The sequence below is a fragment of the Rhineura floridana genome, chromosome 1 (genome assembly GCF_030035675.1).
Source record: "Rhineura floridana isolate rRhiFlo1 chromosome 1, rRhiFlo1.hap2, whole genome shotgun sequence".
Lineage (NCBI taxonomy): Eukaryota > Metazoa > Chordata > Lepidosauria > Squamata > Rhineuridae > Rhineura > Rhineura floridana.
The window spans coordinates 248,707,372-248,734,292 of record NC_084480.1 but is presented as its reverse complement, the minus strand read 5'-3'; the positions used below and the strand labels follow the sequence as shown (position 1 = coordinate 248,734,292).

General features: G+C 42.7%; 1 protein-coding gene across 1 annotated transcript; it reads left to right on the top strand.

Moving 5' to 3' along the window:
* Positions 1-3,751: 3,751 nt before the first annotated feature.
* On the top strand, positions 3,752-26,355 carry AQP4 (aquaporin 4). Its single transcript, XM_061597589.1, has 5 exons — positions 3,752-3,952; positions 10,083-10,497; positions 13,041-13,205; positions 14,062-14,142; positions 22,132-26,355. The coding sequence occupies exons 1-5, from the start codon at positions 3,918-3,920 to the stop codon at positions 22,408-22,410; spliced, it is 975 nt and encodes a 324-aa protein (XP_061453573.1). The 5' UTR covers positions 3,752-3,917; the 3' UTR covers positions 22,411-26,355.
* Positions 26,356-26,921: the final 566 nt, after the last annotated feature.

The following is a 26,921-nucleotide window of genomic DNA, read 5'->3' as shown; positions in this document are numbered from 1 at the left end:
GGCTTGTGCCAGGATGACTCTTAGCAGTGCCTTCTCAGACATGGCACCCCAATTGTGGAATTCCCTCCCAGTGGAGATACTTAAATCCCTCTTGCTGACACCATTTTGCTGCCAAATGAGGACTTGGGAAGCCTGGAGACTCATAATATGATCCATTGTTGCTATGTGACTGTGTGTTGTTCTGTTGCTGGTTATTTTACTATTGTAGTTCTATAGTTTTATTTGTTGATATTTTATTTTTCAGTTTAATATAAATTGCCCAGTGCCCTGGAAACTTCAGTTGAAAGGTGGTCTAAAAATATGGCTGTTAGGTAAAATTACTGGACTGAAATGTGCAGAATGAGAGAATCTACATACCCTGAATTAGCCGCATGTTGAATGTGCTCTTATATTAAACAGCTATGTAATAAAACACTCTGGCCCTGCCACAGCAACTATAGTGATGCATTTTGGGAACTACACTGCATGTAACTACATTATTTAGTTATTTATCTTGGAGGTTTTATCCTTCCCCAAAGTGAAAAAACACTACCCAACGTCCTACTTTCCACAGTGTTCATTTTTTTTTGTTTTCAGTTTTGTTCTTCCATTGTAATTTAGTCCTTTTAAAAAAAAAACAGCCTTTGGAAGCAAACCATTCCTCCATATTCCTGGTCTCTCTCAAAAGCTGCAACACAATCTAGAGGGAACTGTTCAAATGAATTGTTGTGTTGTCTTTTCTACTCCTCTACCATGGGATTATGTGTGCAACTTCTGTGGGGAGATGATCTGCATATGTTGGAGAAAGGTGGTAAGCCTAAACCCCCTGGATTGTGGCCAGCAGCAATGTCAAAATCCCTTGACTGATTTCCCATGGAGTTCTTGATCTAAATGTCAGGGGACGAAGCATCTAGTAAGGCTTAAGAAACTGACCCAGCTAAGATTACAGTGTTGAAAATTTGAAGTTATATACACATTATGGATTTGAGAACATTCAATTTAAACAAAAGCTGGAGTAGTGCTTAATATATTTTTAGATGTGAGACAGAATACTGTGCATCTTTGTCATGAGGTTTATTTTGCTTTTTTAAAATAATGAAACATAAGGATCTGCTTTGGACTATTGGCCAATTTAATCCAGTACTGTTGATTCTGATCAGCAGTGGCCCGCCAAGAATCTGAAACCTTCATGCAAGGCAAGTGTTCTACCAGTCCACTATGGCCAGATGCCAAATACGCACACAGCTGTGCCTCCCTATAGCCAATGAGAATGCTGTTGTACCACCTGTTTTAAAAGCTTTAGGCCTCTGTTGTGGAAAGGACACTGTTAGATCCCACCCCCGTGGATAATTTGAGGCCTTTATCTAATTTGCCATTTTGAGCAAGGTGCTTGAATGAACAATAGCACCTCAACTCCATGCTTTCTCAGATGATCCTTTATCATCTTAAGTTCAGGCCCAGTTTCAGGACTGAAGCAGCTTTAGTCACATTGGTGGTCAGTCTTCACTAGGAGATGGATGGGAGGAGGGTGTCCCTGCTGGCTCTGCTAGACCCCAGCAGCCTTTGACACCATTTACCATGATTTACCGTGGGTGGTTCACAACAGATGCTATTGGAGGTTGCTGATTCATAGGGTCGCCATAAGTCATAATTGACTTGAAGACACATAACAACAACAACCATGATATCCTCCTGGGAAAGCTCCCAGAGATAGGACATGGGGACACCAGTTTTCAGTCTTACCTGGTGATTAGGTCCTCCAAAGTTGTACTGAGGAGCTGTGTCCTTTGGCTTATGGGATTCTGCAGAGTTCTGTCTTGACCCACAGAACCTTATGTGCCTGCTTTTAGATCAGAATAATAATACTGGGAAATCTGATAGCTGTTATTTTACATCTTCTCTGGTTTGTCTCTTAAATTACAGTAGAGAAGACAATCGCTGGGAATGGAAGGGGAGGCAAGGGTGGGAAGGGATGCATGTGAGCACAAACAGTTACATGTATTTAACATCTGTTAATGGAATTTTACATTTGGTATCAGCCATTATACTGGGGGAGTATTTTGGTGACACAATTGTCTCAATATCATGGAACAGACGTGTTGTTTTTTTAAGAAAAAAAAACATGCCTTCCCCCCATGTAATGTGTGTTTTTCTCATCATTGTCCAATGCAATTGTTTTTAAACATATGGTTTTCCTCCATAATACTGATGCAGCGGGATACTAGCGGGAGTGCGGGGGGGGTGCGGACCTCCAGTGCGCGCCCTCCCAGATGCATGGACAGGGGTGGCTGTTTTTGCACATGCGCACACGCGTACACACTCATCATGTGCTCCAGGCTGGCGGTGGAAGGCCCGTCCCGGCTTCACCACCAGTGAGTGGGCGCCTGCTTTCAGTCTCACCCGCCCAACTCCGAGGAGGAGTTGGCTGTGCCGACCCGGAGCGCTTTTCGGCTCCTTTGCCGGGCAACAGCGCGGGGTGGGGTGGCTCTGGGTGTCACCCCCCTCAGGGTGTCACCCAGGTGTGGTCCGCACCCTCCGCACCCCAGTAGTGACGCCCCTGTACTGATGGTTGAGTATTGTTTATCATCATGTAATCATGTTTGTATTTCTAATATTCACAGTGTTTTTAATTAGTACTATTGTTTCTATAGATCCATCCATGTCTATGTATCATTGACATGTGTCATTATCCCAAAAGGAACAGATGTCTGCTCCTTGGAGCTTGGGGATGGGCCATAATTCGGTGGCAGAGCCCAGGCTTTGCATGCAAACAATCCCAGGTTCAGTCCTTGGTTTCCAGCTAAGGCTAGGAATGACTTTTGCCTGAAACCTTGGACACCTGCTGCCGGTCAGTATTAGCAGTACTGAGCCCAATGGGACAACGATTTGATAGTAGAAGGTGGGTTTCTGTGCTCCAACCAAAGCAGATGTGCCACAGAGAAACCACTATCAGTTCTCCTGGCTTTTTAAAAAAAGCATCTGCAAAAAAAACCCTTGGTTGTGATTGGGGAAGCAGCACTTAGGGAAAAGGAGACTTTGCCCCATGCTATTTTCCTAGTGAATATTAAAGGAAATGGACTGCCTTCAAGTCATCCTGACTTATGGCGACCCTATGAATAGGGTGTTCATGGTAAACGGTATTGGGGGGGGGGTTACCATTGCCTCCCTGTGAGGCTAGTCCTCCCTAGCTGGCTAGGGCCTGCTCAGCTTGCCACCGCTGCACAAGCCAGCCCCTTCCTTGTTCACAACTGCCAGCTGGGGGGCAACTGGGCTCCTTGGGACTATGCAGCTTGCCCAAGGCTGCACAGGTGGCAGGGCAGGTAACCCCTGAGCCACTCACTGTGGGGGTGATCTTTAGCTGGCCCTTGACACCCAGGAGATACAGCAGGGATTTGAACTCACAGACTCTGGGCTCCCAGCCAGGCTCTCCTCCCCACTGTGCTATACCAGCTGTTGAAAAGCGATATATAAATGCCTTAAATAAATAAATAACAAATTGCTTTTGCCAGCCGCCTTGAGAGGGCATTTTACCGGAAAAGACGGTATAGAAAATAGCTATAAACAAACAAGCAAGACTTGTGTAAACGAGGCTTTTGATTTGCATTTGCTTTAGTCAATTAAGATTTGTCACCGTTGGTTTCGTGAACTACATGCGCGCCTGCGTTTTTGGTTCTGCTCTGTTTTGCGACTTCTGTGCTTTGGGGGGCGGTTCCAGAGTGCCTCGAGGCTGATCAGGTAAGGAAAAGTTATTTGGAGTTCAAATATAACTTAGCGAGGACTTGCCATCTGGTCGGCAGACTCCCTCCACTCCTCCCAAAACCCCACCACACCAGGCGCAGAGTAATCCGACTCCCCAGAGGGCTCCGCGCTGGTCCACTTCTTCCCTCCCCGTCTCCCAGCTCCGGCGCGTCTCGCCCAGGCGCACAAACCGGGAAGGAATGAGCGACAGAAGCGCGTCGGGAGGCTGCCGGGGGTGAGTCGAGGCGCCGGGGGGGGGGGGTTGAACGAGAGTCGGCGGTTGTTTTAGGACGCCGAAATGTCTGCTTAACGTCCGATTGCGGGAAAGAAAAGGCAACTGATAGGGGCGAGTCAGCCGAGGCGAGGCGGGCGAGAAAAAGGCTTGCGCTGGCCTGGTTCTGTTGTGAAAGGCAACGGGCGGATGCCTTGAGCCGAAGGAAGGGTGCACTGCAGCAATATATTTCGTTTTTGCAAGCGCTTTTTGAGAATGCCATGCAAAAACTTGGCTGCCCTCCAACACACCGTCGGGTCCCCTTTTCCTAACTCTGCGTGTGATCGCGGTGCTATGAAGGGTTGGACGGGGACTGGCGTTGGGATGCATGTAGAGAGGCAGCAGTTCCAAAGAAAAGAAAGATGGGGGGGGAGAAATAAACAAGCCCCGCTTTGTTCCGGCGACCCAAAAAAAAAGCAAAACGAGCTCTTGGGGACTGTCCCGTTTACAAAGCCGAGCGTGTGACTTTCACTATTTTATGTTGGGCGGGGGGCAGGCGGATCGCGCAAAGGAAAGCAAAGACCTTTGCGAGGACGCGAGGCGATCAAGGCAAGCATCAGGAAGAGAGTCTGCCCAGGGCTTCGAGGGCTTCTCTTCCAGGGGGCGGCAGACAGAGTGAAGCGCCTTGCCGCCCCCTCGGTGCGCTGCGCGGCCAGCCCCTAAGAGCTGGGGCGGAGCCAGGGAGCCGCTGCTCGGCCGTCGCGGGGGTCCCGGCCGCTTCCGCGCCAGCCCTCCCGCAGCCTCGGCAAAGCGCTCGCCCCGACTCTGCCACCCTCCCTCCCGTGCAATCCCACAGCGCAGGACGGGCCGCCTGCTGGCCTCTTCCCGCGACCGGATCGGGACTCCGCTCTCACCCCCGATTGTAAGTTGCTGGCCTCGGAATGTGGCTTATCGATTGCTTCCTCGTCTTGCCAACCGATCCTTCTTTGCAGGCTGCCTAACTCTCCTGCTAGCTTGAGCTCTGTCTGGACTGACCAATATCCGCAACTGGGTGTTGCTTGTTGGCAGCATAGATTTCCTCCTCAACAAACAAACAAACAAGTTTCCTGAGAAACTCGCACCTGTGCATCTCCCGCGTTTGCAAAGGAGACAAGGGTGCACGTGTGAGCGCCCCCCCCCGCATGCGGGTGTCTGTGCGCGCCTGTGGACCAATAACTTGTCTCCTTCTGAAACGTTAGACCGAGACGATTTGTGTGCGCTAAAGGTCAAGGGCAGTCCCCGTCTTTTTCACCTATTTGGAAAGGAACCTAAAAATGTACCTTTGCCAGCAGTTTGCGCGTGGTCGTGTTACTCTGCCTGGTAAAAATAGACGAGGTCGCTGGGTCAGGGTCTAGCGAGGGAACCCTATTGCACTTTTCAATGCTTTTGCTCCAGTTTGCTTTCTGGGGCATTCTAGGCGCAATACCCGAAAGTAAAAAGTTAAAGTCTTCAAAATTTCTCTCCCATCTGAAGCTCAGACCCTTCTAGACACCAGCACTGCCTTCCTCGGCATTTGCTGACGTTTCCTAACCCTGCATGTTTTGCACAAGGGGGAAAAAAGGAATCAATTCTCGTGCGGTGCAAAGGCAATATTTGGCTTGTTCTCTTTTGCGCCTTCCTCCCACTGAGTTACTAAGTGGCGCTCCCTGAAAGACATGCGCGCGCGCACACGCACACAGTCCGTAAAGCTGTTCTCTCCGAACTTGCAGTAGCTCTCTCCGCTAATAGTTAGGATTCTCCTCTTCTGGGAAGGGTGAATCTGCAGAGACTGCCATGTCTGTAAAAGTGCACTGGGCAACTTTGAATGGATGAGAATGGAAATGGCTTGGAACAGAGTGCCATTAAGATAGGGCAAATAGAAGCCCTTTATTAGCCCCCTACCTTTCTTCCTTCCCTCCCAGAGCCATACTGTTGGGTGTGGGTGTTAGAAACTCAGGTTCAGATCCCTGCTCACTTGTGAAATTCATCGGGTTAGTTTAGTTTTTAAAAAAACAAACAAACAAAACCTCACAGGGCTGTTAGGCTAAAATGCTGCTGGGCTTGGGAAAAGGATAGCATTGTCATGAATTTTGGGTAGAGTTAAGCCCAAAGTTAAGTGATTGCTTCAAGAGATGAAAAACAAGGATTCTCTGAATGCTGGTACTCTACATCTCATCAAATAACGATGCCAACCTCATTAACAAGCCACCCAATATTTTTCTTGCAGCTTGATAATTAATTTATAGCCACCCAAAGTTGCCCTTCCACTTGTGTTCAAAATCTCACCATTTCTGAAGCCTCATAAACAACTTGTGAATTCAAGTTGTGCCATCCAATAATACTTGCTGTTGGTTAATGCATTACCCCCACGGTGAATTCAGAAGCTGCTTTTGGTCACTGACTTATCGTAAACTTTGTCAGGTGAACTGTATCAGCTTGTTCAAAATATGACATTGTTGCTATTTTGTGGTAACATTGTATAATGACTGCAACAGTATGGATAATGGTGACATAATGGAAATATTTTGTCTGCCCAAAATTTGAATAAAAAGGGACTTCAGCACTGATACCGTTGTTGACAAATAGGCACAAAACAAACCTTTCCCAGCACAGTTTTTCAGACTTTAGCCTGCAGAAGCTGTGGTTTATTTTTGTATTTATACAAGGATTTATATACTGCTCTCACACAAAACATCAGGGTGATGTACAGCAACATAAACTTTAAAAGCAATACAAAACAATCAGTAAAATGGCTAGCTACTCAAGAAAACTTTATTTATTTATTATTTTATGTATATCCCACCCTTCCTCCCAGCAGGAGCCAAGGGCGGCAACTGCATAGGCCCGGTAGCATAAAAAGTCTTCAAGAGACACCTGAAAAACTCAAGTATGTCATGAGGATATGACTTCCTTGCATTGGCAAGGTTGAGTCCAGTTGGTCAGGTAGGAGAGGATGAAGGCAGGTGATGTGGGAAGCATATAGAAGCCAGAAGGATCAGAGGCAGGGAAGTGTAAGTTCAGAAAGCAGAGGAGCCTGTACAGCAGAAATCCTAGTTGTTGCACCATCCTATTTTAACCATAAGTGGAAGTCCATAGGGCAAAACAGACATCCAAGGGTGGCTTAACTAGCTAAGTAGCATCAAGCTGGAGTTTCAGGACCTTGGATAGCTTCAAGCAGACAAATTGCTCTCTCAAGGTCTGGTGCTCAAATAAGACCTACTCCACCTTGGGACAGCTTATCTTTTCCAAGCTCAGCCCCCTTCTTGAAAAGCCTTAAAGTGGTAGGTCTCTGGCCTAGAACTCTGTTGCCTATCAGTCATTTTGTGCCTTCTGCATTGCCTGGTCTGTGTCATGGGCCCCATGACCTTTGGCAAGGTTGAGAGAATGGAAAGTGAATTACAGATGTTGTGGAGGGGGTTGGGGAAAACACGGGAGAAATGCTTCTAGAAACCTGGCAGCTTTGTGTCTAGTCAGACTATCAATGGCAGTAAAGCCCCCCCGCCCCCGCCTATGACAGAGAGAAAGGAATCCTCACTGGCACCCAGCCCAGTCATTGAGTAGATAGACTGGACTCTTCCAGAGAGATAAGAATGAGAGTAGTTTGTCAGAGCTGGAGATAACTATTTCTCCAAGGTCATGCAGACTGGAGAAAAGGAGGCTTCAGATAAAGGAAGCAGCATCTCTTCCCAGAAGGAGCCCCTGCCTTACCACAAAGGCTAGAAAGTGCTAGAGTTGGCTTGGGCAAGTATAGTGCCAACCCACCTCTCTTTTATTTACAGTGTCTGGGTGTAATAAGGTTGTTGCAACAATTCTCTGTTACTGCTTCCATGCCTAGTTTGCACCTGTTCTGTATCCTGATATGCCGTGTATGTTTGGATGCTGTGTTCCTGTACTGACTGCTGTAATAAAGCTTTATGCCAAATCCAGTCTTTGAGTCCTGGTCCTGAGTCTGTGTAAAAGATAACCAGTTCTGCTGGGGAATCTGTCTCAGAAGGTGTTGTGGCTCAAAGGCTGCTGGCTGACAGTCTTTGGTTCAGATTTGGCACCGGGGCCTTGGTTCAACATCTGCATTACTTATACTGCTGGTCTTCTTGACCCAACTGGTGTCACTTATTTTGTGCTAGAGCTCTGCTCAGGGTCAGGGTCAGGGTCAGGGTCATAGCATGCAGAGGCAAAGGCCTGGAACTTACACTATCAGTTGCCATCCCCTTAGCTAGGGATTTTGATCATGGGTCCTAATGAGTGATATTACTTCTAGATATAGTAAAAAACAGTACAAACAAGTTTAGCCCTTTGGTCACTCAAGACCTAGGTTGGCTCCTTGGGACTAAACACAGGCAACTGAGCCAGAGGTCTGATTCTTTAACTTCAAAATTTGCTCACTCAGCAAACCAGTATCTCTGATGTATGATGCATTAGAGGAAGTATTGGGCAGTGTTGCATGCAGGTTTAAATTACTGGTTAGGGTGGCTTTGGATACTACATGGAAGGAAGTGGGGAAGAGAAGATGAAAATGACTCATGTTTCCAATGTATCCATCCAAACATGGAACTTGGACATTTTCTCCCACAGCAATGTGAGGGTACAGGTCATATAAATGATTGGTTGTCATTCATTCCTATTGGGGCAAGTAAAGTGGTACATCACAATATTGGTTGCAGCCAATCTGAAGAGGTGGTGATCTGACCACCCCAGACCCACTGGTTTGTGACAACTATCGCCAGGTCACAAATATCCCCTTTTTAGGGAAGGTGATCAAGAGGGTTGTGGTGCAGCAATTGCAAATACTTGTGGATGAAACCGATTATCTTGACCCATTCCAATCTGGGTTCAGGCCTCGTTATGGAACTGAATCAGCCTTGGTCGCCCTGATGGATGGCCTTTATCAGGAGAAGGGCAGGGGGAGTGCAACCCTGTTACTCTTACTTGATCTCTCAGCTGCTTTTGATACCGTTTACCGTGGTATCCTTCTGAGCATACTCAGTGAGATGGGTGTCAGAGGCACTGTTTTCCAGTAGTTCCAATCCTATCTCCCGGGTCAGTTTCAAATAATAACATTGGGTGATTGTCTTTAGCCCCTCTGGCAGTTGTGCTATGGGGTGTTGCAGGATACTATCCTGCCCCAATGTTGTTTAACATCTATACGAAGCCGTAAGGAGAGGTCATTAGGAGATTTGGGGTGAGGTGTCAGCAGCACACTGACAATACACAGCTCTATTTCTCAGTAACATCTGACTTGAGAGAGGCCGTGCAAGCTCTGGACCAGTGCCTGGACTCAGTGGTGGGCTAGATGAGGGCGAATAAATTGACTGTTTAAGCAAAATGGAGGTGCTGTGGGTAGGCGGTTCCCGAGTCCAGATAATTGGTCAATTGCATGCTTTGGATGTGGTTGTACTCCTTCTGAAAGAGTCTGGGAGTGCTCCTGGATCCATCTTTGTCACCAGGTGGCCTCAGTGGCTAAGAGTGCCTTTTTGTCAGCTTCAGCTGGTAAGACAGCTGCAGCAGTTTCTGGACTGGGATAGCCTGACCACTGTTGCCCATGCACTGGTAACTTCCAGGCTGGATTACTGTAATGCACTGTATATGGGAATGCCTTTGAGGTTGGTCCAGAAGCTGCAGCTGGTTCAAAATGCACCAGTACAACTGCTCACTGGGGCAGAACATCTTGAACATGTTACCCCACTGCTGAAAGAATTGCACTGCCTGCACATTAGCTACTGGGCTAAGTTCAAGGTGTTGGTTTTTGTGGGTAAAGCCCTATACAGCTTGGGACCAGGATACCTGAAAGATCATATGCCCTTATATACCCAGACAGTCACTGCACTCTGCAGATACCATCTCATAAGGAAGTCCATTCCATACAACGTATGAAGCCGACCTTTAGTGTAGTGGCACCTACCCTTTGGAATTCCCTCCCCTTAAATATTAAACAGACACCATCTCTGTTGTCTTTTTGGAGCCTACTGAAGACAAGCCTTTTAATTTCTCACCCCTATTGTCACTGCTTCCAGTTGGTTTGACATCACTTATATTTTACACCATCTTGCCTGTCACTATCACCGTTCTTCTGTGGATGATACTATGAGTATTAAGACTCCTGGTTCAGCTCCTGATGTTGCTTTGTTTTCTTTTTCAGTAAGTGTGGACGTCTGTGTAAGTGTGAGGCCATCATGGTGGCATTTAAAGGCATCTGGACTCAGTCTTTCTGGAAAGCTGTTTCAGCAGAATTTTTGGCAATGCTAATTTTTGTCCTCCTCAGCCTTGGCTCTACAATCAACTGGGGTGCAGCTGAAAAACCTCTGCCTGTTGACATGGTCCTTATTGCTCTCTGTTTTGGACTCAGCATTGCAACAATGGTGCAATGCATTGGACACATCAGTGGGGGCCATATTAACCCTGCTGTGACTATTGCAATGATCTGCACTCGGAAGATCAGCCTTGCCAAGTCAGTCTTCTATATTGCAGCCCAATGCCTGGGTGCCATCGCAGGGGCAGGAATTCTCTACCTTGTCACCCCCCAGAGTGTAGTAGGGGGCATGGGAGTTACCCAGGTAGGATGGGGGGGTTGGAGTTATTTATTATTATGAAACATGATAAATCAGAACCTGAACCTTAGAGGAAGTCTCCAGTTTAAATCCAGAAAGATGCATACTGTTGATTTATCTATATATTGTAGTGGGTGGATAATTTGCATTGGCTGTGGTCATGCACTAGAAAGTGTGGAAGAGTTATAAAAGGGTGGACATCTTTAGAGAGCTTTGAAATAATGGAATGTAGAATCTAATATATCAGTTATGGTGACTGAGGGAACATGATGTACTGACTTAGAATGAAAGACTACACATTTTTATTTTTTGGCTGTTGAAGCTTGAAGCAGTTCTTGCTTCAGTCAGTTTGTGATGCAAATGATCATTCCTGCCAACATAGTTTTACATCTGAATTGCATTTACACTGGCACAAGTGCTCATTCTTACTACAAATACAGTATTTTACTTCTGCTTTATCTTGAGTCCACCTTAACAACAGTCAGCTGTTCATAAAAAGAATACCAAGCTCTTTATATAAGCCTTATGTCTGAAAACACTCACGTTTGTGTATAGATTTGTGAGAAGACTCCTAAGGACCTTTACTGAAAGACTAATATCATTTAAATGTATGTTAATGTCCGAATTTGTATTAACGAAGGACAATTATGTGGTCAGGGTTAAATAATCTACAAGCAACTATTTTGAGAGTGTGCCTCCGCATATGGAACAGTGGCTTCTCATATGATTCACATGACTGTCTTTTTAATGAAAATATGGTCTTTGGATAGTCACCTTGAAATGAAGACCAAATGGAACCCATTCCTATGAATGGGTTTAGCATATGTTCAATAAACTGTTTTTTCTAAAAAAAATCTTGATAGGTAGGCTGCCAAGTGCATCATGAAACCATTCATAAGAACAGGCTCCACACAGAAGTCCATAATTGACTGCTAAAATTTTATTTCATGGGAGCACGGAGTAGTGGTGGAGGAAGGCAGTTTGTACCAGCTAATCGTAAATAGAAGGTGGCATTTATTCTTTAACTCAAAATAAGAGAGTGTTTTTATGTGATTTATCTTACTGACAGACTTCATGCTCAGCAATTATGCTCTGATATATATATTATTTTCTAAACTTTTAAAATGATTTGACACAAAGGTGCAAAATGAAATTTTAAGATGAAACTAAGGGTGTGTTAAAATCTATGTTGTTATGATGATGACTGAAAACTCCATACATTTAAGATGGCAGAGTTCTTTAAAATAGGCTGTGCCTTTGATTCTGGCTTCATTCTCCACTCATAAGAAATCCCATCAGTTAGCCTCACTGTAGGACATTAAAATGCACTTGAGCTGCATGCTGCCTATTTTTAATCGAAATTGAAATTAATTGAGTTAGAGCTAATTAATGGTTTTATAATAGAACATTGAATCACAGTCCTCCTAAGGAAAATAAAAAGCCAAGTATTTCTTGAGGATATCACGTGAAAATCTCATTACAAACCAGAGTTCTTCTCTTATTTATTTATTTATTTATTTATTATACTTGTATACCGCCCCACAGCCAAAGCTCTCTGGGCGGTTTACAGTAACTAAAAAAAAATACAATTTAAAATACATCTTTTAAAAAACAATTTAAAACACAATTTAAAAGTTTAAAACAATATAAAACACATGCTAAAATGCCTGGGAGAAGAGGAAAGTCTTGACTTGGCGCCGAAAAGATAACAGTGTTGGCGCCAGGCGCACCTCGTCACAAAAGTACTTATACTATATATGTATATATGAGACAGCAGCTTGTGGTAGGCCAAATCTGGCAAGTCTCTGCCAGATATGATGGTAACTAAAAGCCCAGTTCTAAGGCTTGCTGCACCAGTGCAGAATTGCATACAACACAACATGCAAACTGCTTTGTCAATTCTACATTTAAAAATGGACATCACATTAGTATCCCAACTACATGATGTTGCTCTCAGGGCCACAGGAAGCTGAAACAGTATCACAAATAACAGAGGAGCATGTCTGCAACAAATACATATTGTAGACATTAGTGTTATCATATTACAAAAAAATGAAAGGACTTGGGGGGCAGTTAATGATGTCAAGATGTTAAACAGCACCAGGGACCAAACATAACATTTTGGGACTCAGTAAGCCACTGGTGGTCAATGAGTCTTAACAGGAGTCCCCTGGCACTACCACCTGGACCACCCTTTAAAGAAGGATTGGAACCAGCAAAAGCAGTGCCTCCCAGCCTTATCCCAGCCAGTGGCTCAGGGCTGTTATTTAGAAGTCTTTAAATTAATCCATCATCATTTTTATTTATTGAATTTCTTACACATCCTTCACCATAAAGTTCAAGGGCAGGTTACAACAATATAAAAATGCAACATTAAAATCATTTAAAACAATCTTCTTCCTATTTCCCTTTTCTTAAGTTCACTTCTGACACATTTGGTTTGAAACAGCATTAATCAGTGGGGAGGAAATTATATTTTTCTGACAAAAGACAAGAAGCTCACACTTTTTCTATGCTTCCTGGATCTCCAGTGTGTTTCCTTTCTCTAGGTACATGAAGACCTGTCTGCTGGCCATGGACTACTGGTGGAGCTGATAATTACATTCCAGCTGGTCTTTACTATTTTTGCCAGCTGTGATTCTAAACGAAGTGATGTTACTGGTTCAGTGGCATTAGCAATTGGATTGTCGGTTGCTATCGGACACTTGTTTGCTGTAAGTTGCTGACTTACACGCTTTGCTGGGTAGCTAACTATAAAGTACATGTTGTTAAAATGCTTTATGAATCTTACTGCATAGCCCGTGCACAGCCATAGTAGATTTGAGGCAAAGCTTGTATGTGTCAGAATATCTTTGGACTCACTTGGTCCAAATCACTGCCTTCTTGCTTTGAAACGATATTCTTTCACTTGTGAAATAGGAATAATCCTGGTCTGTTTCACAGGAGACACTAAAAGTGTGATGGAAATGTTCTTGGAGCAAACATGTTAAGTGTGGGGTAATATAGCCATGTACACATACATGTCTTTAAATATCTGCATCTGAAGCCTCACCAGTGAGTTGTTATGTCCAGAGTAAAATAGCTCTATCTTTGAGCACCACAAGGTATTACCACAACTTGACCACTCTAAACAGTAAAGGGAGATAGGGCTACTGATCATTGACCCCATTATCTCATTGTCTTATATGATGAAGTATAAATGGTCTAGAGGGGTGCTTGTGGTCCTGGTAAGGCTGTACTAGCAGTCCCATACCTTAGCTCTGTTACTGTCTCTGGTTCATCTGCACCTCTTCTGGACTGGCAGGAGTCTTCAGGATAGACTTCAGCAATTGGAAGCCCATGGGCCAAATCTGGCCCACTGAGAAATGTTTTCAGACCCCATTAGCTGCCAACCTGGGTGCAAAAGAAGTGTAGGTAAAATGGCATTGGTGACTTGGACAAGAGATTACTTTAAGGGATTTGGAGCAGTGCTAGCAACAGACTGACCCCACTACAAGAACATAAAAAACATGTGGATGTTCAGTCGTTGTTTAATAATGATTAACAGTCTTCCTTTTAAATATATTGCAGATCAACTACACAGGTGCCAGCATGAACCCTGCTAGGTCATTTGGACCTGCGGTTATTATGGGAAAATGGGAACACCACTGGGTAAGTGATTATATCTGGGTATTTCCCATTCACTTCCACAGGATATAGCAATGGCCATCAACCTGGCTTGCAATCCAGTACAAACTTGTTGTTATGTGCCTTCAAGTCGATTACAACTTATGGTGACCCCAGTGCCGGATTTAGGCATAAACGAAACAAGCTACAGCTTAGGGCCTCACAATCCGCAGGGGCGTCAAAAATTTCAGAATTTTTGGGGGGGGCTTTTAAAATTTTATGTGTACTGAATATATATATATATTCACTGGCAAAAAAACCTTGCGGTTTAAGAATGTACCTATAGCTAACAGATATTTCTACCAAACTTTAAAAAGCAGAGAAATTGGGCAGCTATAGTGAATGCACCAGGGGAGCAGGAAACCTGAACTCCTCTCTGAGATATTGGACTGCCCTACAAAGTTGTCAAAATGCAAACACCATTTGGGTTGGTCTTTCACAGTCCAATCCACTTGCTGTGTAGCTTGGAAGAATTTGGTAACATGTGCCTCTGAGCATATGGGGAGTGGTGCCAACACCAGCCATCTCCAAAGATGGAGAATTATATTTTTGTATCTTTGTTGGTGTTCTTCTTACTTTGCTTCTTTCCTGTGTTACTACTGTTTCTACAGAGAATCTAAACTAGAAACTTTTATTTCCCTCATTATTCATCCTAGAAATCTGTGTCAAATTTATTTTTATTAATTTCAAGGCCTTTTTATTGGTCAATGTCATATGATGGTGAAGATAGCCTTTTTTGTTTCAAACTGGAGGTTATGGTCTATTTCTATTTTGGGTGCATTAACAGTTAGACCTGAAACTGCAGTTTAATGTAAAATCAGACTGATTACAATATGCTGCTACTTTAGCAATGACTCTAGTTGTTGGAAAAAAGAGGATGCATGTTTTCAGCCTGCTATGTTTAAACCACTTTATTTAAGGCAAGGTGTTCACGATCAATTAAAAACATAGACCACACCTAGAATTTTGCTAGAATATATTTCACCTCCCACTGTTATGTTGTGCAAATTGAGACACTTCTGAGGTCCACTGGAGACTATTTTGCAGAAGTCAGTGCCATTATTCCACAATTACGTTTGGAGATTTTTAGTATAAATTTTGCAAAGTATTGCTGTACTTCACATATTCATAGAAACAAAAGCAAAAGAAAATGATTTCCTATAGAAAACTTCACTAAAATTGCAAAGTAAATCAGACATATTTAAAGTGACCATCTGTCAGGATGCAGGATTGGGGCCCTGAGGATTCAGAAGATGAAGAAAGGGAGGGGGTCGTTTATCCTGAGTTGTGCGAAGAAGCAGGAGAAGGGGGGGAGGAAATCCCAGAGATAGAACTGTCTAGCAGTAAAGACCTTGGAAGACTCACAGACTCCCTTGAAGTTCCCACGCCTTCTCCCCCCTTGAGTTCAGAGCAGTTAGAGGGAGAGGGAGGGCCTCCTGAGCCAGGGACAAGCAAAGAGAAACCGCCAGACAGTTTAAACATTGCCCCCCCCGCTTTCACCCATACCAGAGTCAGAGCCTTCAGAAGGGGAGGGGGACGTGCTTCCTCCTTCACCGCGCACCAGGAGGCAGCTAAAGCGAAGAGAACAGAGGGGGGAGAGAAGGGTGGTGGATGAGAGCACTTTGAGGCGGAGTGAGAGAATTTGCACCCGTTTTCCCCCTTCTTAAGGGACGGGAGAGATAGTGACCCCTTGTTCTGTCAACTCTCTTGTATGTCGCAGGATATGTTTTTGTAGTGCAACTTCATGAGAAGACGTAGTTTGTGTCTGGATATTACTTTAATAAAGACTGAATTGCTTTCATCAACTGGTCTGGTTCCTGAGTCCTATCCTGGATACGACACCATCTGAACTATATCAACTGTCTTAATAATGTTGCTTCCTCCCGGCTAAATCAAGATCAGCACAGGATATATCTTCTTTCTATTATTTGGGCTGATTACAGATGTTGCCACCACTCACCATATGCTCAGAGGCACATGTTACCAAATTCTTCCAAGCTACACAGCAAGTGGATTGGACTGTGAAAGACCAACCCAAATGGTGTTTGCATTTTGACAACTTTGTAGGGCAGTCCAACATCTCAGAGAGGAGTTCAGGTCTCCTGCTCCCCTGGTGCATTCACTATAGCTGCCCAATTTCCCTGCTTTTTAAAGTTTGGTAGAAATATCTGTGGGCTATAGGTACATTCTTAAACCGCAAGGTTTTTTTGCCTATTAGTGAATTTCCCTGCTTTTTAATCCAGGAGGTAAGAAATGGGATCCTCTGCAAGTTTGCTGAGAATGGATTGATCATTTGCATGCTTATTGAGTTAAGTGGGATTTACACACACACACCAGGCAATCATGCTTAGGATAGGTGAAACTGACCACAGGGGATGGGGAAAGGAGGAGGGGGAGGAGGGAGGGGTGGAAAGGCGGAGGGGAGGACTGGGATGGGAGCAGGCAGGAGGGGGAGGGGAGAAGAAGGACAGATGTGGTCGTTTGCATGTTTATTGAGTTCAGTGGGATTTACTCCCGTGCAATCATGCTTAGGATAGGTAAAACTGACTGGGGGGAGGGATGGAGGGCTGGAGTGGGCAGGGAAGGCAGAAGAAGGAAGAGGGGAGGAGAAAGGGAGAGGAAAGGGGAAGGAGGGAAAAGGCAGGTCTGATCATTTGTATGATTATTGAGTTGAATCGGATATACTCCTATGCAATCATGATTAGGACAGGTAAAACTGACCAGGCTGGGCCTGCCAACCAAGACGTCTTCTGTATCTTTCACAGTTGGGCAGGGGGAAGGGACAATTCTACCTTGTGGTTTTTCCCATTACAATGTTGCAAGAACACCTGCACTTGGCTGACTTTCTCTTCTCCTAAAGATACAGGATCAGTCTCAGGCCCTGAACCTGGCAACCCTACCTCCCACCCAAATTTAAAACAAAGCTGTCCCTGGCCACATTCACACCAGGCCTCTATTACACTTTGGACAATCATTATTTATTTATCTATTTATTTAGTGTATTTATATACCACCCCATAGCCGAAGCTCTCTGGGTGGTTTACAATAACTAAAAACATTAAAAACAAATATACAAATTTAAAAACACATCTTTTAAAAACAATTTAAAAGAATTTATCATGGCTTCTCTCAAAGCCATAGCTCAAAGCCAATCATGGCTTCTCTCAAAGAATTCTGGGAAGTGTAGTTAGTGAAGGGTGCTGAGAGTTGCTAGGAGACACCCAGTTCCCCTCACAGACCTTTAATCAGAGTGGCTGACTGTTAACCATTCTCTCAGGGGAATAGGAGTCTCTCAGCACCCTTCACAAACTACACTTCCCAGGATTCTTTGAGGGAAGCCATGACTGTCTCAAGTGAAATCAAGTCTGGTGTGGGTGTGGCCTTCTGATTAGCCAAGCCCAGCAGCTGTGAGGCTTTTAGAACACTGACAGTTGGTCCTTACTGAGCATGCCCCGCATTATAATAGGCTTCCAGCCAAACTTTCTTAAATTAATTAAAAATCAACCAGGCATTTTTTTAACTTTTAAACTGCAGTAGATGATGGTCAGAGTATGGGGCAAGGTCAGTATTAGGATTACAGGTACTCTGTGAACATGGCTGATATTTAATGAATTTCAACAGATTATGAGAACTCGCAGAAAAAAGTCCAAAAGGGCTCTGAGTTTTTTTTCTCTCTTTTTAGACTTTGAACTCTCTATTCTCTCTGACTGTTTTGTGTATCACCATGAAAATTGACAGGGTTGTTAAGCAAGCGTTTCTGAGTTCAGAACTATAGGTTTTGTTTTGAAATGAGCTTATGGGAAGCCTCAGAATGGCATGGGTGGATATTTTCCATTTAATATTGCGGAATGTGAAAAATCCCCACTGACTATAGCATACAGCCACTCTCGTGGCTGTATAATATCTGGTATAATTTTTTAACAAAGGGCCTCCAAGCTTTATATAGTTTAGGGCCTCACCAAGTCTAAATTCGGCACTGGGTGACCCTATGAATCAGTGACCTCCAATAGCATCTGTCATGGACCACCCTGTTCAGTCCTTGTAAGTTCAGGTCTGTGGCATCCTTTATGGAATCAATCCATCTCTTGTTTGGCTTTCCTCTTTTTCTACTCCCTTCTGTTTTTCCTAGCATTATGGTCTTTTCTAGTGAATCCTGTCTTCTCATTATGTGTCCAAAGTATGAAAACCTCAGTTTCATCATTTTAGCTTCTAGTGACAGTTCTGGTTTAATTTGTTCTAACACCCAATTATTTGTCTTTTTCATAGTCCATGGTATGTGCAAAGCTCTCCTCCAACACCACATTTCAAATGAGTTGATTTTTTTTCTTATCCGCTTTTTTCACTATCCAACTTCCATACACAGAGATCGGGAATACTATGGTCTTGCCAGGCATGAGTCCGTGGGGAGGTGGAAGAAGAAAAAACAGTCTCAATCAGGAGTTCCAAGTAAATCTTCTTCTACCAAACACACATAGCCTCTGAATACCAAAGGCTGGGAATCAAAAGTGGGAGAGTACTGTTACATTCAAGTCAGCTTCCCATGGTTGGCCACGGAGTGCTAGGCTACATGTGCCATTGGTCTGACCTAGCAAGGGTCTTCTGTTCTTTTACCAGAGCACTTAACTATGTTACTTTCATTTGCTTTAAAAAAAAAAATTGGAAATGATGGAATTGGACTGTCTCAAGTTTTTCTTCATGTATCTCACCCTACCTAGGCACAAGTTTGGTACAGTATCTGGGGAGGTGAGAGAAGCTTATGCTGTAATAAATTTGTTAGCCATTAAGGTGGCAAAAGACTCTGTTGTTTTTGCATACAAGCATATATTTGTAGTGTCACAGAAGAATCAAAGACATCAGCGGTATTGGCTTGGATTCTGTATTGAAACAGAATTAATTATACAGCCACGAGAGGGCTTGGTTTAACTTTGGGTAGGAGACTACACGTGACTGTTGTAGAATAAAAAGGTGGGGGAAACCCTGAAAAACAATGATACTGTTCACAATATTTTCCTGTTGGAAAGGAAAGGGGCTTCCCATCTGCCCAGTGCCCGCCCACCCAATCTCCTCTCCTCCCCTTCCCCTTACTCCCCTTCCCCCTTCTCCTCCAAGTCAGTTTCTATCCTAAGCATGATTGTACAGGAGTAAATCCCATTGAACTCAAAAAGCATGCAAATGATCAAACCTGCCCGCCCCTACTCCTCCCTTCAATCCCCTCTCTCCTGCCCCTTCCCTCTCCCTTCCTTTGCCCCATCCACTCCCCTTCCAATCCCTTCCTTCCCCCTCCTTCTCCTTACCCTCCCCTCTCCCCTTCCTTCTTCCTTCCCTCTCCCCTCCCCTCCCCTCCCCTCCCCATCCTCCTCCTCCATGGTCAGTTTTACCTATCCTAACCATGACTGCACAGAAGTAAATCCCATTATAACCCAATAAACATGCAAATGATCAGACCTCCCTTTCTTCTCCTTCTCCTCTCCTCTCCCATCCTCCTCCCTTCTTCCTTCTTCCTCCTCCCCTGCCCGCTCCAGCACTCCCTCTCTCCCCCTTCTCCTCCTCCCCTCCATGGTCAGTTTTACATATACTGATTGCATGGGAGTAAATCCCATTGAACTCAGTAAGCATGCAAATGATCAAACCTGCCCTCCTCTTCCCTTCCCTCCTGCGCTTCCTCCTCCTCCCCTCCCCATTCCCTCTGGTCAGTTACAGGGAGCAAATCCCATTGAACTCAATAAGCATGCAAATGATCAATCCATTCTCAGCAAACTTGAAAACAATCCTATTTCTTACCTCCCAGATTAAAAAGCAGAGAAGGCAAATAATAGGCAAAAACCCTTGCAGTTTAAGAACATACCTATAGCCGACAGATGTTTCTATCAAACTTTAAAAAGCAGGGAAATTGGGCAGCTATAGTGAATGCACCAGGGGAGCAGAATACCTGACCTCCTCTCTGAGATATTGTACTGTCTTACAAATTTGTAGAAATGCAAACACAATTTGGGTTGGTCTTTCACAGTCCAATCCACCTCCTGTGGAATAATTTGCTTGGAAGTCTTTGGTAACATGTGCCTCTAAGCATATGGTGAGTGGTGGCAACACCTGCAATCAGCCCAAATAACAGAAACAAGACATGTGCTGTGCTGATCTTGTTTTAGCAGGGAGGAAGCAACAATATTAAGACACAGTTGATATAGTTCAGATAGTCACTTTAAATACGTTTGATATACTTTCCAATTTAGTGAAGATTCCTATAGGAAATCATTTTCTTTTGCTTCTGTTTCTGTAAATATGTGAAGTACAGCAACACTGCAACACTAAAAAAAGCACCAAAAACAAATGTGGAATAATGGCACTGATTATTCTGCAGAATAGTTTCCAATGGACATGAGGAGTGTCTCAGTTTACACAAGATGAAACAATGGGAGGTGAAATATATTCTAGCAAAATTCTAGGTGTGTTCAGCGTGTCCACCTTTCCTTAAGTGGAGTGGTTTAAGTATAGCAGGCTGAAAGCATCCATCTTGGGCAGGCCAAGGTTGTTTTTTCCAACAGCTAGAGTAGTAACATATTGTATTCAGTCTGATTTTACATCAAACTGCAGTTTCAGATTCAACTGTTAATTCCCCCAAAATAGAAAATAGAACATAACCTCCAGTTTGAAAGGCTGTCTTCATCATCATATGACATTGATCAATAAAAAAGCTTTGAAATTAATAAAATTAAATTTGACATAGATTTCTAGAATGAATAGTGAGAGAAATATAATTTTCTAGGTTAGATTCTCTGTAGAAACAGTAGTAACACAGGAAAGAAGCAAAGTAAGAAGAACACCAACAAACATACAAAAATGTAATTCTCCATCTTTGGAGATGGCAGGTGTTGGCACCACTCCCCATATGCTCAGAGACACATGCTACCAAATTCTTCCAAGCTACACAGCAAGTGGATTGGACTGTGAAAGACCAACCCAAATTGTGTTTGCATTTTTACAAATGGTAGGGCAGTCCAACATCTCAGAGAGGAGGTCAGGTCTCCTGCTCCCCTGGTGCATTCACTATAGCTGCCCAATTTCCCTGCTTTTTAAAGTTTGATAGAAATATCTGTTAGCTATAGGTACTTTCTTAAACCACAAGGGTTTTTTTGCCTGTTAGTGAATATAGTCCATAAGAACAGTCTGTGAGACTATCCTGCAGTTAAACAGGATGCCCCTGCAAAGGTCAGTTATCTCATGTGGCAACTGACTTATCTAATCAGTTAGATTTCAAGGGGCTCTGCAATAATTACTCTCAGAACTTGGAAGTACAACTAGCCTGTTTCTATGTGACTGTATGTGTATGAGCTTGCTTTGAATTGCTCACCAATTTTCCATTTTTGGTGTAGGGAAGGGTTAGGAAACACATTAGGAAACTGCTGAGACCAGTAGCATTTATGGTGCCATCCTGTTTAACTTCAAGTGTTCATATGCTGTGTTGGTTCCATTTCATCAAAAGCTATTTCATGCTGATTGATTCATGAATAAAGGCATTGCCAATAAAATAACAGGCCATCATTCAATCAGAATTTAAGAGAATACTAGCTGTTCTGCAGTCACCATATTTAAGGTTCTTTGGTATAAGATATGATTTTATCATTGCGTGTATGTATGTGTTTCTGCACCAATAACGACACAGCACTCCAGGTACTTATAAATCTTCTGTTAATGTGGCTTGATTGTTCACTTGTGTTCATCTTATGTCCCAGTGATACCTTATGTGCCTACCTTCTTGGACAGCGCATTGCTGATATATCATGTACACATGCCAGCCGGCTTATCAAGTTAGGATGCTGAGAGTCACACTTCCCTGCAGCAACAAATGGGGGGAGGTGCCAACCATGTTAATCTAGGTAATGTGCACAATGAACCTTGTACTTGTAACATTTCGTTGAAATTTATTCCTAATCCATGCTCTATTGTATTTTTCTCTCCCCCCCCCTTTTTGTACAGATATATTGGGTGGGGCCAATTATAGGAGCAGTTCTTGCAGGTGCCCTTTATGAATATGTCTACTGTCCTGATGCTGAACTCAAACACCGTTTCAAAGAAGCCTTTACTAAAACAAGCCAACAATCCAAAAGAAAATACATAGAAGTAGAAGACACCAGGAGCCAGGTGGAGACTGATGATTTGCTCCTGAAGCCTGGAATGGTCCATGTCATTGACCTTGAGAGGGGTGATGATAAGAAGGGAAGAGACCCAAGCAATGAGGTGCTATCATCTGTATGACTAGCAAGGACCACTGAAAGCGGAGAGAAGTCTACTAGCATGCCCACAGATAGCCTTCCACCTATAAAAGAGACAGATCTGTTATAAACTAGCTACCTGCGATATCATAAAATGGTAGGAAGATGGCAGCAATGAATTAGCCATTTATCAGACCACACTTCCATTCTGTTGAAATAGTAGCAGTTAACTATGTTGAGGGATCCTCCTAGATTATGCCACATTCATAAATATTCTTTAGGTGATAGTTGTAAGGGGAATTCTTTTATTCTCTCTTCATCCCCCGGTGAATTTTGAAAGAGGCTTTGGTTTTAATGCAAGCAGTTATGAGCAAGAAATAGCAATCTTTGTCAATCAGATCGACAGATGAAACTTATGCCTATAGACATGAAACAAAGTGTCTGTCAGATTGTTCTTCTGACACTTAATTTGCTGTTGTCAATCCTGATTAGAATTTTAATGACAGTGACAGCAAAATCAACATGCAAAATACAGCAAATGCTTCCGAAGCATTTGCCTTATTTCTCCCTTCCAAGCTAGTCCTATCATTTTCCCCCTTCCATGCTACATTTGGGGAAAGAATTTTATTTTTAAAAACAAGAATTGGCATATTCACTCTTTGTACACCCCTCCCCAAAGAAAGCCTTCTCCTTTTGACAAATAAGCTTGAAAGTGGAGGGTGCTCTACCCCCACTTTGTTGTGCTTCCATGAAAAAGTTCTCATAAGATTAGCTGTATCGCATACTATTGTTAGAACTGTTGAAGGCCTCTTGTTCATTATATGTATGATACTCCATCCTGCAGTGCATGCATTCCTGCCAAAGTTAAGCACTATGAATTCCAGATACTTTTAATAAGAGACATTTATGCACATGCTTAACTTTCTCAATGAAATCAACGGGACCTAATGGTTAATTTTTGGTGGGTCATGTCCCATAAAAATATGCAGATATCAAAAAGAAGACAAAGGCTGATCTGTTTTCAGTGCACTCATTCAAACAAATACAATGTTATTGTGCCAGTTTTATATACCTGAAATGTTAAAATTACATAACTATTTCGCTCACAGTGTGATTTTTTAAAAAAAAGTATAACAAGCAGGCTTTTATTAATTCTTTAAAATACTGCTGGAAAATGCTTGGTAACTGATGGTTTGCTTTTGAATACTTTGTTGTTAAAAAGATTTATTTTATACCTGCTTCAAATGCAATGTATTTCCTATATAAAAAGCTCTTATGTGCAAGAAAAATCCAGGCAAACTGCATGTAGATTGCCACATGTAGCAGTTGCAGACATGTCTGTTCCACTGTGCTCACACCCAGTGTAGATATTCTGGAAAGCAATAGTCAGCAGAGGTGTGGGCAGGTGCCACATGATCTCCACACAGTAATAATATCAACAAACCAGTTAAATGGCATCTGTGAACTTTCAATGCATCAAGCACATGGAATAGCTTGCAACTTTGTGTGACACTGTGTTGCTGAATGGCGAGTTTGCCATTTATACGCTTCAAGTGCTTTTGGTCAAAAAGGAGTAACGTTTACACTTTCTGTGAATGTAGTCAGAACTGAGTTTTGCTATGACTGAGGCTCTCTGTATGGGACTCATCTGTCCCCATTCAGGGTTTGTTAGTGAAACATGACAAATATACAGAATCACCCCAAGAACACCTGGTCCTGTAAGAAATGGTGATGATTAGGGATGCTGTACCAGTGGATAATTTTCCTCCATGGAAGCACCATTCAACTAACGAAATTGTCAAGCATGAAACAGCACAAAAATGCTCCGCACAAAAAGGAAAGAACTGAGAGTACAGCAAAGTCAAAATGAAGAAATCCAATTAAGACTGCAGTCCTAAACTTACTAAGTTACACTAACTAAGAACTAAGCCCCATTGGGATGTTGTGGGACTTAACTTCTGAGTAAAAATGCATAGGACTGTGTAGCAAAAATTCCCAGGTGTGCCAAAGGAAGACCCTAAGAAAGATACTAATGGCCTGACTAGTGCTGTTGTTCTTGGGTCCTTTTTACAGGGCTTCACATAGGCATCTAGCTGGCTCCTGTGATAACAGGATGCTAGACTAGATGGGTCATTGGCATGATCCAGCTGGTGTTTCTTACATTCTTAGTAAATGAACTATGTATTTTTTTTACCATTCTAAGCCATCTGATGGTCAAAAGGCAGTATACAAAAAAGTTTCTACAGGTGTGGCAATTAATTATCATCCCAGTTCAGAAGTCTATATGTGTCCTGATGCACATACAGAGCTACACATGTAAGCTGTTCCATTCATCAACGGTGGAGTGACTCTGCAAACATGTTAAAGGGAGCTCTGTGGATGACACTGGAACTCCTTCATCAAGAGCAATTTATTGATTCAAGATCATGTGTCTTGCAATCTTGATGTAGGAAGTTCTTCTTTACTTTGTTCCAAAAAAAGATCAAAATGATATCTTTTTATTTGGCACCATTCACAGATCTCTGTAATATAAAAGTTTACAAAAACTGTCTAGCAAAATATCTCTTAAAAAAATTATGACAATTCTCAGTGTCTTTCAGAAAGATTCATCAGCCAATGTTTTATATATATAATCCTGGAAGTAGGTACAGAGTTTTCATTTCACTAGTAACGTGAATAGCATAGGTATCCTTGGTTGTGTTTCTAAAATCTTTTGCACTGGTATAACAATTACTATTTGGTTATACACTGAAGCTTCACTTCATAAATCTCTGACTGTATTTTTTACCTAAGCCTTTTCTCTTTAAATTTGTATTTTGGTAATGCTTTATCGTGCATGTTTATACTTTACATTTTGTTAACTCATCAACTGTGATGCACTTACAAGTTATTTCAGTGGCTTATTAAGCTACCTTTCACACTGATGTAATATGTGAATCTTATATTTGAGATAATGTTACTGCCAAGTTGTTCAGAGAAAGCACACGATGCACAGTAAATCATTTAGTGACCAATACAGCTTCACATATCCCATCACCAGATAGGCTCAATAGTTTATCCCACATTGTATACCTAACCAGACCAGCATGGAATCCTAGGAATGGTTTTGAAAGAAGTGCATTATTGTCACTGTTGGCTTAGTCCTAACTTTTCTTCCTTTTCCAAAAGTTACACCAAATAATTTGAAAATGTGGGTATTGAAAGTACCATAAGCAGAACTTTGATCAGTGGTGCACGGGTGTATGAAAGAGAGAGTGAGTTTGCATGTGTATAGTGTACACACAGTTCCCAATGCCGTACTGGCAGAAATGGCAACAAGAATGTTAATTATGTAATGTGTGTTTCTTGCGTTTGCCTTTTATATATATAGCAATTCTCAACAAAGATAATTAGCTTTAATCAGTTGCATCAATATAATTTGAAATGCTTGGTACAAAAGGCAGCAATTTTCCTTGGAATGTTATCCGTTAGGATACATGCAATTTTTTCCACCATACTGAAAGATACACATAAAAAATAAGAGTATCAGATCTTGTTTCACTATGGTTGGAAGCATGTGGATAGGGGGGCACATGGTGTTCTGCTTCTCACTTGTGCCCCTCTGCAGGTGAAGAGCCAAAAGAAACCTCAAAGTCAACATGCAAAGCTGAAGTAAAAAAAAAAGAAGAGATGTCACAAAACACCCCATTCTGGAATCTCAGAAATGTATCCAGAATCAAGTTTTATAAAAGTCTATTTAAAGATGCATGAAGGATAAAATATCTACCATTTGTAGGACCAATGATATGGGATAAACTAGTAATAGTACTATACATATGGCCATTTTAAAAAAAAGTTATTACAACTTCATTCAATATGATCCAAACTAATGTGATAATAGACTTCTGAATCACAATGTGTAACATTTGGAATAATCTACTTAAGATGTTTTACTGTCAATAATAGATTCTTATCTTGTTTCCCTTCTATTGTGCTATATGCTCCACACTTAGATGTTGTAAATAAACTATTATCTGTTTTGATTCATCCCTGCATTTTCTTTTTGAAGTACACTTAAATCATTGTAAAACAGTTAGCTAAAAACCTTGTTAGACCATTAGATGTCATAACAAATAAATGTCATTTTGATTGGGAATGAATTGTGAGTTGGAAGAACATTCCAAAGGCATTTCACGAGGAAAACTTGAGATCCTTTAAGGCCCTGCAGCCTTCTCTAGCCAGCCCTCAGAACTCACCCCAGGTCACATCTTTCTCTGCTTCACATCCCAAGTGGTTTTGTCTGGCTGGAATGTGCCCTTCAACTCTGATAATGTCCCCTGCTTGTCAAGACAGAGGATACAGAAGGGTGTGTGTGTGTGTTTAGAAACTAGCCTACTCTACAAAGGTAACATTTACATTTGTTGCTCCACCATCCACTTTTTCCTCTGGTCCCGCCTTTGGAAGGTGTTCCAAATGCTAAGATTTTTGTCTCTGTATTCCCAACATAAGTTCAGTGATAATTGTTCATGTTCTGCTTCCTCATAGTAATAGGGTGGACTGCACAAAAGGGAACAT